General features: G+C 42.5%; 1 protein-coding gene across 2 annotated transcripts; it reads left to right on the top strand.

Moving 5' to 3' along the window:
* Positions 1-1,172: 1,172 nt before the first annotated feature.
* On the top strand, positions 1,173-11,473 carry TMEM59 (transmembrane protein 59). 2 transcript variants are annotated; one of them, XM_042464925.1, is made up of 8 exons: positions 1,173-1,446; positions 5,229-5,334; positions 7,630-7,727; positions 7,947-8,099; positions 8,340-8,421; positions 8,585-8,666; positions 9,726-9,834; positions 10,611-11,473. In XM_042464925.1, the coding sequence occupies exons 1-8, from the start codon at positions 1,237-1,239 to the stop codon at positions 10,761-10,763; spliced, it is 993 nt and encodes a 330-aa protein (XP_042320859.1). In that variant the 5' UTR covers positions 1,173-1,236; the 3' UTR covers positions 10,764-11,473. The 2 variants fall into 2 exon arrangements, with proteins under 2 accessions (XP_042320859.1, XP_042320858.1); XM_042464924.1 differs by having other exon boundaries at positions 1,174-1,446; positions 8,582-8,666.
* The last annotated feature ends 573 nt before the right edge of the window (positions 11,474-12,046 follow it).

Genomic DNA, 12,046 nt, shown 5'->3' with positions numbered 1-12,046 from the left:
AGGCTATATTTCAGAGGAAGAAACTGGCAAAACCAGTATTCCTTGCCTTGGAAAACCTTATGAAATATGAAATACACAACCCTCCCAAATGAAGAAGGAGCTTTCCTGGCTGCTTTCGATTTCTGTTTCAAAACACAATTCAGAAATAATCCGGTTCGAGGCCACTTTAACTGCACTTTGGCTCAGTATTAGGGAATCCTGGGAACTGTAGTTCATTGTGGCACCAGAGTTCTCTGACAGAGAAGGCACAATGTCTCACACAACTATAGTTCCCAGAATTCCCTAACATCGAGGCAGGGCACTTAAAGCGGTCTCAAACCGGATTATTTCTCCAGTGTGTTTTGGACCTAAGAAATGTAAACCTAATGAAACCAGGGATGTCCCTCCTTCATTTAGGAGGGTTTAGTGTCTTTGCCTTCAAGGTGCCTATCAATTTATGGGGACCCCATGGATTTCATAAGGAAGACTAAGAGGTGGTCTTGCCAGTTGCTTCCTCTGAAATATAGCCCACAGTTTTGGTTGACGGTCTCCTACCCAATTACTAACCAGGGTTGACCCTACTTAGCTTCCAATTCTGTGGCTTTAGCCCAGTGGTCATCAAGCTGTGCTCTTTAAGGACTTTTGGACTTCAGCTCCCAGAATCCCAGGCTATTGGCCAACATGGCTGAGGCTTCTGGGAGCTGAAGTCCAAAACAAAGGGCACAGTCTGGGGACCACTGCAAAGTTCAGCCTGTCCACTTTTTATGGTGAAACCATGATTTCCACAGGGTTTTCTTAGGCAAGGAACATTGCCAGTTCCTTCCTCTGTCTGAAATATAGCCTACATAAGCTCCTGGTATTCCTTGGCGGTCTCCCACCCAATTACTAACCAGGGTTGACCCTGCTTAGCCAAGAAGTACTGGGGGGGGGGACAAGTTTGCTTTTTTTAAAAAAATCAATTATTTTCTGTGATAGTGGTTCCCAAACTGTGCTCTTTAAGAATTTGGACTTCAGCTCCCAGAATCCCAGGCTATTGGCCAACATGACTGAGGCTTCTGGGAGCTGAAGTCCAAAATCCCTGAGCGAGAGAGAGGAAGAGCGCAGGGATGCTAAAGAAACCCGCGAGTCGTTTGCCTAGCGGTGTATCTACCATAAAATCTATGGGCGTGTTTGGCTGTCACCGGAAGTGGGAAGCGCGCGGAGGGGCGGTTTGCAAAAAACCAAACAACCCTCCCTCCGTCTGCGGTGGAGCACAAAATGGCGGGGGCGCGGCGGCAGCAGCAGCGGTGTCTGGGGCCCTTCCTCATCCTCCTCTCCTCTCTGGGGGGCCAGCCGACTTGGGGGGCGGAGGAGGCGGAGCCAGCCGTCCCTTACCCTCTTTCCGAGGCTTTCGAGCCTGCGCTGGGGAACACGGCTTCGTGCCAGCGGACCTGCCAGAACACCTACCCGCTCCATACCTACCCCAAGGTAAAGGGGGGACTGGCAGGCGGGGGCCTCTAGTGGCCCCGGTGGCGCAGTGGTTAAATGCAGGTACTGCAGCCACAAGGTCGCGGGTTCGATCCCGGGCAGGGGCTCCAAGGTCTTAAGTGGAACTCCGTCTTCCGTCCGATCCCAGGTTCGGGCTTTAAGGTGCTGAGAGGGCCTCTGTTTTCTATTGCAGCCCTGGTGGCGCAGTGGTTAATTGCAAGTACTGTGGCGATAAGGCTTGCGGGTTCGATCCCAGGTAGGGGCTCTAAGGCCCTAAGTGGACCTCTGCCCTCCATTGGTTAAATCCAGGTACTGCAGCCATAAAGTTGTGGGTTTAAACCCAGCCATCTTCCTTTGGAGCCCTGGAGGCACAGGGGTTGTGTCCTCTCTAGGAATATCCAGGTCCTCCAGCACAACTCTATGGTCAGCTTTAACTCAGAGTTGTATTGGAGGACTTAGAGATTCTTAGAGAGAACACTCCACTAGGCCTTTGTAGCTCCTCCAGTGCAACTCTATGGTCAACCAATGTCTGGCAGATGTTGACCATGGAATTGCAAGTACTGCAGCCACAAGGTTGTGGGTTCGATCCCAGGCAGGGGCTCAAGGTCCACTCAGCCTTCCATCCTTTCCTAGGTCAGTAAAAGGAGTAGCCAGCTTGTTAAGCGCAATTGGTAAACTGCTTAGAGTGCCCTGAGTTCACTATGAAGCAGTACAGAAGCATACACTTGTCCCTCTGGGGTTAGGGCCACAGGGCCCCCGTGAATGTGGAAGACCCACAGATAACAAAAACACTATGTTTCCACCTGATCTCTAAGTCCTCCAGTGCAACTCTATGGTCAACATCTGCCAGACATTGTCCTCCAGTGCAACTCTATGGTCAACATCTGCCAGACATTGTCCTCCAGTGCAACTCTATGGTCAACATCTGCCAGAGGAGGAGCTACAAAGGCCTAGTGTTCTCTCTAGGAATCTCTAGGTCTTCCAGTGCGACTTTGGGTTAAAGCTGACATAGAGTTGCGTTGGAGGACCTGCATGTATTCCTACTTGCTATTGCTATTGCCATTTCTCCCCACAACTAGCTAGTTATTGTGGGCTCTCTCTGGGCCTCATTAAGAGAAGAAGAATTAAAGTCCTAGAGTTGGAAGAGACCCCAAACGCCGCCCAGTCCAACTCCCTGCCGTGCAGGAACTCCCAACCAAAGCACCCCTGATAGATGGCCATCCAGCCTCTGTATCAGAAAGCTTTAGACCCTGCTGGAAACAAGAACCAAAAAGCCAAGCAGGGAAGCTTTCTTGGGAAAATGAGCTCCAGCAGTCGGAGACTGTGGCTGAACAAGCTCCATAACCCACCTGCTTTATCTCAGATCGTGGGGTAAAAAACTGCCTTAATTGAAGTCAGATCGCTTCTCTGTCTAGTTCAGTATTGTCTGCACTGCCTGGTAGCAGCTGCCCGAGGCTTTAGAGAAAAGTCTTGCCTATCAGAGCTGGAAATACTGAAGGCTGAACGTGAGAACTGGCTGATAGATGTGCCATTGAGATACAACCTTTCCTAGTTCAGATTGGGGTCTTTGCCACTGACCAGGGACAAGTAATGGGGCCCAAACAGACAGGCCAAAATAAAGCTGCTTCAGATCATTTTGGAGGTATGCTGTTTAAATGACACATGCATCTTCAGAGGCCAGAAGCTGCGCCAAAGCTATGCTGCAGTCCTTAGGACTGAAATGTGGCTTTGGCACAGCTTCCGGCCTCTTGGGACGCATGCATCATTTAAACAGCATAACTCCAAAGTGACCCTTAGCAGCTTTATTTTGGCCTGTCTGTATCATCGTCAGAACTTTGCATTGGAAACCAAAATGGATTGAAAGCCAATGCTGACAGTACAATTTTAGAAGCATAGGCACCCATAACAGGTCCGTATTAAGGCTGTAGCAGGGCAGATTATAACACTTCTATCTTGGCTAAATTAAGTTTCAGTAGTGGGTTTTCTAAAAACTCAAATCCATTCTTTTTCTGGCCTTTCTCAGCTGTGGTTCCAATCTCACACGGTTTCCCTTCTTATTCATTATCTTCATAAAAGTGCTGGAGGTTATAGGAAAATATGGAATATGCCACCTTTGAGTCACTTTTCCATCAAATTCTAGGGAGGCAGTTGTAAACATAAACAGTTTATATTTACATCTGCCTCCCTAGAATTTGATGGACATATTCCCTATTTTTATAAAGATCATGAATAAGAAGGGAAATCGTATGAGATTGGAACCGCAGTTGAGAGGCCGTGAGGTTGAGCTGCAGTCTCAAATCATAGCTGCTAACTTTGTTTTTGTGTATTAAGGTCTACTTCATTGGATACATCCAACTGTGGCTGTTCCAAACTAAAACCAGTTCTGGGCAATTCTTCAAGAATTTGTTTAGTGCTGAACACTGACACACATTACTATTATAAGCTTTATTGGTGGCAATTGATGCCGAAGGTGGTCTGTAACAGAGAAGCATCCCAGTAATTTTGCTGATTGTAAAATGGAGCCCCTAAACAACTAAGTCTATCCCTACTATCCCAAGGCCAGCACTCTAGTTTCCCATGGCTGGCCATGTGGCCCTGGGTAGTTGTGCACACTCCTCTTGAATGAGATGGATAAAAGAAGGATTTCCAAGGATTACATACGGTAGTGAAGAAGTGAGAAAGAAAAGTGAAGTGCCCAGGCATTACGCCTCTCTCCCCTCCATAAATTGTTAGGAAAACTACATGCAAGTTGGTAACAGAGGAAAGTTCATAATCCATTCTCGGCATTCCTATTTTTCCCAGATGCAGACTGCCAAGCTAAAACTAGCAGTATTTAACAAAGCATAGGAAATACAAATCAATTCATTCTGTGTCATTGGGCAGCTGATGGGCCACAATGCTGACAAGGATACTAAAACCCATCTGCCAACGACAGAGGCAAAACTCACTACAAGAAATGTGTTCTATGGATGGAATGGAAAGACAACCTAACTTTGAATTTTGGTCAGCATCTTGATGTGGTTAACTGAGTCAGAGTTTAATATTTCAAGAGTGATATACAGTGGTGCCTCGGGTTACGAAATTAATTCGTTCCGCGGCTAATTTCGTAACCCGAAAAACCTTCGTAACCCGAATTGCCATAGGCGCTAATGGGGAAAAAAACCGCGGCTCCATTTAAACAGCGCCGGAGTTTTTTCGTAACCCGAAAAAACGTTCGTAACCCGAAACAATAAATCCCTATGGGATTTTTTCGTATCCCGAAAAATTCGTAAGCTGGGTATTTCGTATCCCGAGGTACCACTGTATTCTCTTCCTGGTCTCAGTAGCTTTTTCCTCTGATCTATAGATGGGGTGTTTTTCCTCAGTTCCAAAACTTGAGTTTGCGTCATCTTAGAAGTTGATACTGTCCAGAACATTGTCTATGTATACTTTTATTGTGTGTGTGTATATATATATATACAGTGGTACCCCGGGTTACGAAAGTAATCCGTTCCGCGGAGCCCTTCGTAACCCGAAATCTTTCGCAAGCCGAAATTGCCATAGGCGCTAGCGCTGGAAGCCGCGATTCCGTGTGAAAAAGCGCCGAAAAGCACCAAAAAATTTTTTCGTAACCCGAAAAAAAAAACGTAACCCGAAACAGTTTTTTCTAATGGATTTTTTTCGTAACCCGGAAATTTCGTAAGGCGGTGATTTCGTATCCCGGGGTACCACTGTATATTTAAGGGAAGTGCTTGTCATAAGAAGGTGATAAAAGTAGTGATTGTGACTTGTTGGTATTTAAGGAAGAAGAACTGTATGCCTGTCAAAGAGGTTGCAGGCTGTTCTCTATTTGCCAATTTGCAGATGATGGAACTGACTTGAATCAAACCAAGTTGGAATGTGATTCTGGTAAGACAAATGAGCAATTTTTTTCAGGTTATAAAAGTGGTCCTCAACCTTTTGGTGGCCCTCAGGCGAATATGAAAATCTGAGAAACTGTTGTAGATGTAATCACAAAATGGCTGCCATCATGTCTAGTAACAAAAGAAAAGTAAATTCACCAATGAACTGAAAACAAGACAGAGTATTTGAATCCCAAATATTGTCCTGTACTAAGCTGATTTAGTCCATAGACCGCTTCCCATTTACAAAGGAAAAGAAACAACAAAAAGGAACGACATAATATATCATCACAAGAACAATAAAACTATCAAGGAAAGACAAATTGTATAGTGAACAGTTTACTCACATCTTTGCCTGGTTTTGAAAACCACATTTTAAAATGTTATTTATTTAAATATTTATACCCTGCCCTATATCACAAGACTGGAGTTGACATACCTTTGCATCCTTCTGTGTGGTTGATATCTGAGACTGCTGTGGGCGCTTGGATGCTTCTATGTTACCTGAGGTTCTAATATAGCTCAGAGCTCAGAGGGAAATGTCCAGAAGACAATCACAAATGAACAGTGAATACTGTATCAAGGCGATAAAAAAGAGAAAACCAACCACATCTTTCAGGACACAGATTTCACTTCATCTGAAAACTCTTTTAATATACCCTATATACTTGACTGTAAGTCGACCTCATGTATAAGTCAAGGGCAGGTTTTAGGGGGTAAAATTGTGGATTTTGATATGACCTGTGGATAGGTCAATGTTAGGGACATGTAACAAAGGATCTAAAGGATGAAAGAAAGGAAAACAATGGCAAAGAAATTACAAAACTCCAGCAGGCATAACTGTTTGCATTCACATGCTGGATGGATGAGGGAGTAGAGAAGTGTCAGTGCTTCCAGAACAGATAACACTGGCGCTTCATAGAGTGCCCAAAAAGGGCGCTCTGCCAGCGCCTGTGTTTGCTGTGCCAGGGAACCGCAGTGGACAAACCACGCGATTCCCTGGCGCAGCAAAAAGAACCCACAAAATGCAGGTTCTTTTTGCGGCGCGCTTATGACACCGCAAAGTGCCAATGGCACACTTGCGGTGTCATAAGCGCGCCACGACGTGCAGGCACTAAGTGTCCGCGACATCAGAATGGCGACGCCCATCTGTATAGGGCACCACAATTTTGACGTACCCAGTACGTCCTAGGGGTGAGGCCTGATTGGACGCTGCGTCCTTGGCCAACCCCTAGTATATACTGGGGGCGTGCAAAGGCCCATGTAGAATGGGCCACTCTTGCCTTTCAGCAGGGAATGGTTCCTTTTTTATAAGAGTCAAAGTACAGTACTTACATTGACCCGTGGATATACTGGCATAGGTTTTTTCGTAATAGTTTTATTGTTTACTCAGACATAAAACCTACTGTATCATGTAGCGTTCACTCCTAAGTAACAGCATATAAGAGTGTGTGTGTATGTGCCTTCCATACACACTTGTTGACATATAGTGAACCCATGAATTTCATAGGACTTTCTTAGGAAGGGATACTCAGAGGTGTTTTTGACAGTTCCTTCCTCTGAAATATAGCATGGTATTGCTTGGCGGTCTCCCATCCAAGTAATAACCAAGTCTGACCCAGTTTAGCGTCCAAGATTAGATGGGATCTGGTGCCTTTACATAGTTATTATTTTACTTGCCCCCTTTTACTGTTTTTGGAACTGCAGGCTTTGGGAAGTTGCATCCAATTAGAAAACCTGTTACTTAAGCATATAGTCCAGCACTCACTGAAAGGGACCAGACTGCCAGCCATTTTTTTATCCTGTTTCTTTTTAGTACAGTGTGTCCTCACCTTACGCGGGGGATCCGTTCCGGATCCCGCCGCGTAAGGCGAATTCTGTCTATGCTCGAGCCCCATTGGAAACAATGGGGCTCGGGCGCGGCGGCGCAGGCACGCGCAGGGCACAATGGGCGCGCACGCCCATTCAACTGAATGGGACGCACCGCCCCGCGCACGCACCGCGGCTTGAGCGCATACGCTCAAGTCCGCGTATGGCAAGCCCGCATATTGCGCGGGCGCACTGTATTTCTTATTATTTAGTTCTGGGTTTTTCAACAGACTTTGAATGTTAAGAAGCAGTTCAGACCTTAATATTATCTTGGTCTTCTCTCCAGTGGTACATTCCATTAGTGATAGATGTCAGGATCTTGGGTCCTACAAGGTTGATATACAATTCTATTAAAATCCTGTATTCAGGTGTGCTTCAGTTACTGAGTTGGAAGATGGCCTGTGGAACTGAAACAACACCTGTTCTTTTACAGCTTGTTCTGAAGCATATACCTCTCAGTCTGATGAACAATATGCTTGCCATCTTGGATGCCAGAGTCAGTTACCATATGCTGAACTGAGGAGAGATCAAGTAAGTACCACCTTTCTGATAAAATTACAGTACACTACACTTGATCTTAACCAAAAGGCCAAGAAGCGATAAAATTAGTGAATAATTTATTTCACTGTTTATATTTCTATTCTTTAAATATGTATTTTGTAGCAAAGAGGTCTGTAGCCTAGTTTGGTTAATTGTGTTGCTGTTATATTAATGTGAAGAGCAATTTAAAAATCTTCAAACTGTTTGCAGCTCATGTCTTTAATGCCAAGGATGCATCTTCTCTTTCCTCTTACGCTTGTGAGATCGTTCTGGAGTGATATGATGGAAACCGCCCACAGCTTCATTACCTCCTCATGGACTTTCTACCTTCAAGCTGATGATGGCAAAATACTGATATTTCAGGTACTTGCTAACCTATTAGAGAATTAAAAGCAACCAGGAGGAGGAGAGGGTGATTCATTTATAAATGAAAGAACTGAGTGTATGCCTGTCAAAATGTTGCCTTTTAAAGGTTGGATTTATTATTCAGCCTGCTTAAAATATGTATGTTTTTTTAAAATGTGTCATTCTACGATGATTTGTGTTTATCTTTTACATTGATTTGAAGGGTTGTTTTTGTTTTTTGTTTTTCCATAATTCCAGTCAAAACCAGAAGTTCAGTATATTCAAAGCGCTGGTCAGGAAAACCTGGATATAAAAGAATCATCGCTTAGCAAAGCATCTTGTAAGTTACCTGAAGGAGCTTTACAAATACCATTAGCTATGACTTAAACTGGGATGGGCAAAATACATCACCCCAAAGCTGCTTTTGCACCCTAAAATCCCTTGCGTCCTTCCCCTTCCCCATGGCCAAACACAGCAAAAAATATACTATGGTTTTTCAGTAGATCTGCAGCCAGGAGGTCCACAGACTCACAAAGGATTCTTTGATGAAGATGAAAGTGATGGATTCTTCAAATGTATTTCAGTGTATGTATATTTTAGCATATTAAGTAATCCTTGAAAAGAATTAAATTTCTTAGTCCTTAATGATTTACTGTGTGGAATTAAACTGTTGGCACAGTGGTGCTGCTCTGTCTGCATAAGTTCTTAGCAAAATGTTTATTAAATTAGCCAGCACGGCTTAGTGGTTTGAGTGTTGGACTACAACCTTGGAGAACAGGACTCAGTTCCCAGATTGGTCATGAAACCCACTGGGTTTCATGCTCTCAGCCCCAGGGGAAGGCAATGGCAAACCTCTGAACAAACCTTGACAAGAAAAGCCCATGATAGGGTCGCCTTAAGCTGGAAATGACTCGAAGGTACACAACAACAAAACAATAACTGACTATGCTACATCTAATTATTCTGTTAAACTAAAGGAATTCATCATAGAGTCCCACTCTCTTCCTTATCTATTAAAATTACTTTCATGCTAAAACACAACACATTATTTTCAAACAGCCCATTCTGTAATACTGCGGTTTTAAGGTCTTTTTCCAAAAAAAGCTAAATCCAAGCAAAACTGTTGGTCCATATGGAACGTTGACAGTTTAGGAATAACAGATGCTGAAGTAGTTACTCTGCTAGTCTAATGAGCTTCAATGTGTTTGTTTTAAGGTTACTTAAAACCAAATTACTGCCATGCTTTGAAAGCTTGTTTTAAAATTGTTAAACTAGTAATGACCTTTTCCTAATTTGAATAAAATAACTGTGAACTTCATTCAGGCATACTGAGAAACAGGACCTGGCAGGGAGATCGTACTAAGATATTACTTACTTGTATCAATTTATTCTGGTGAGATATTTTAAAAGCTCTGCCACTGGCAATTTCATTTAAACAAATAGTGAGAACTCTTAACTAGATTCTTTTCTGAGACCTGTTCAAGGCAGTTCATTTATGGTAACATTTAAAACCGTGCCTAATGTGTATAGTTATAAAGAACATTATAGTTTTAGACAGTGGAATAATATCTGAGAAATATTTCTATGATTCAACCTTTTGATTCATCATGAAAAATATAAACATTTTGTTTCTTTACATTGCAGAAATTCTGGCTGGATATTAACAACCACACTTCTCCTCTCTGTACTGGTGCTGCTCTGGATTTGTTGTGCCACTGTTACTACTGCTGTGGAACAGTATGTTCCATCTGAGGTAACCTTAACTCCAAAACAGCAGGCATTCTGCTTCATTATCTTCACTGATATGATGTGGTTTTGAGAGAGGATCAAGATACTTCTTGGCAGGAAAGATATAATCTAATAATCCTCCTGTTAGCCTTTATAAATAGCAACACAAAACTGAATAGACTTATTGATTTCCTTTAGTAAGAGGATGTCACTTGCTCATAGCTAACCTCTTGAAGGATGGCTAATTTCTTAATGAGGTGGTGTGATTCCTGTGAAGCAATTCAAAAACATTGTGAAGAAATTCAAAACAGTAATTGCTAAGGGGATACCCACACATTACATAACACAACTGTAAATATTGCTTTGTTGGATTAGATAAAATTGTAGCATCACAGTAATTTGAGAGGCTATATACAGCCATTAGAAAAGTTATGATGTCGATCTAAATGGCCAGAAATGCTTCTATGATGTCACTCTTCTACTGTTTTTTTTAACTGAGGCAGAAATTATCTCTGTGTTAGACATGTGTTTATAACATACAGTTATTCATTTTAAAGGCCAACTTTTGTTATCTTTCTTCTCCCCCTTAAATTTCTGGTCAGGGAACTAAACGTTTTCTCCTGCTTTTACCAATAGAATTTTAAGAAGTAAATACTCAGAAGTAATTCCCACTAAGTATGATAAGACTTATTCTCTTAAGTATGGATAGAATTGTTTTAGTATCTATGCAACAAAGCGTATAGGAGTAAAAATAATATCTCAAATGACTCACATTTGATAACATTTATTTTGTTGTTCTAGAAGCTGAGTATCTATGGAGACTTAGACTATATGAATGAACAAAAACTGAACCGATATCCTACTTCTGCACTCATGGTGGTTAAATGCAAGACTGATGAACAAGAAGCAGGACCTCTACCTACAAAAGTTAACTTGGCTCAGTCATCAATATAGATTTTAAAAACGAATTCATCTGATTCTTTGACATTTGTTAACTCTGGCAATTTTTTCCAGTGAAGGGGCCTGAGGGGACATGTGGTTTCAGTGTTTAGATTCAAATAAAGTTGATGAATCAGTAAAGGTTGTACTGTCGTGGAATTCAGTCTTTTCCACTAGAGTTGGTCAGGTGAGGTTTATAGTACATTTACACTTGTCTGCATCTTTTTTGCTTACCATAAAATCATAAATATTGTCTTTATTGAGGTTGCGGCATTTTCATATTATGAACCTCTTATCAGAATGTACATTTGAAATATGTTTCAAAAACTGTAGGGATCTTTTGGTGGTAGAAGATGTCTTTAAGTTGTTTTCAGCTATGGATAAATTAAACTTAACATGCAGAACTTTTTGGAAGTATCTTTAGTACTTCGGATGGCTCTTTTCCAGAAATAAGAATATATTTCTGTTCTAACTTCATGCCAGTTTCTGCCACTGAAGTACTGTTAGTCAGCAATAAAACTTTAATAACATTTCTATATATTAGGGCACCTCTTCTGTATTGTGTTCAGAAACAGCTATTTAAATTTAGATTGTATGGTTTGCCTTAAGCTTCCTCTGTTTTGCATCTGCTATTTTTGTCATCGTCGTGTGGTGCTTCCATTTTCAGAGAACTGGTTCCTAAAGAAGCAATGTGATTAACAAATAAAATATAGTCTAAAACACAACTTTAGTTGGTGCCATATTTGACATGTCTTCCTGTTATGGAAAAGAATCATAGCAAGCCTCAGGCTTACACAGTCCTTCCTCCTTTCATCTCTTGCTCACCAGAGATGGAAATAGAAAACTCCTGCTTTCAGTTTAAATTAAGCGTCTTCCCTGTGTCATGCAGGCTTAGGCCGAAAACAGATGGCAATAAAGGAGTGGCTTGCCATCGTCCCTTTGAGTGCTGGGTTGGGGCCAGAAAGCCGCTCCTTTTTGCGCTGGGAAAAAGGTGCCTTTGCTGCTGTGGTGGTGGTTTTTCTGGGGTTTGGTAGCATGCCGAAACACCATGTGATTGCTCAGGGCGGCTTCACAGTGTGTTCCCAGCATCTTGGGGGCATGCGTCATGCATATGCCACGTCCCCAAGCTGCCGGGAATTCAACTCTTTTTGCCAATCTGTACCAACCCTTAGTTAATAAATTGTAGCTAATGAGAAACAGCTTGTTGGACAAACCATGTTTGGAACAAACCACAGTTCCTGTAGTACAGCTGTTACAAGGAAGCAGAAACTTTCAGTCTATCCCTTTGATTTGTAAAA

This window comes from Sceloporus undulatus, chromosome 4 (assembly GCF_019175285.1).
Source record: "Sceloporus undulatus isolate JIND9_A2432 ecotype Alabama chromosome 4, SceUnd_v1.1, whole genome shotgun sequence".
NCBI classification, from domain to species: domain Eukaryota; kingdom Metazoa; phylum Chordata; class Lepidosauria; order Squamata; family Phrynosomatidae; genus Sceloporus; species Sceloporus undulatus.
This window is presented reverse-complemented; position numbering and strand designations above follow the sequence as displayed.

What these genes read in the sequence shown, in the direction of transcription:
- TMEM59 (XM_042464924.1), top strand. Translation starts at nt 1,237, where the DNA reads ATGGCGGGGGCGCGGCGGCAGCAGCAGCGGTGTCTGGGGCCCTTCCTC. An exon ending in CGCTCCATACCTACCCCAAG is followed by an intron (nt 1,447 to 5,228) that starts GTAAAGGGGGGA and finishes TTGGTATTTAAG; the next exon opens with GAAGAAGAACTGTATGCCTG. An exon ending in AACAGTATGTTCCATCTGAG is followed by an intron (nt 9,835 to 10,610) that starts GTAACCTTAACT and finishes TTGTTGTTCTAG; the next exon opens with AAGCTGAGTATCTATGGAGA.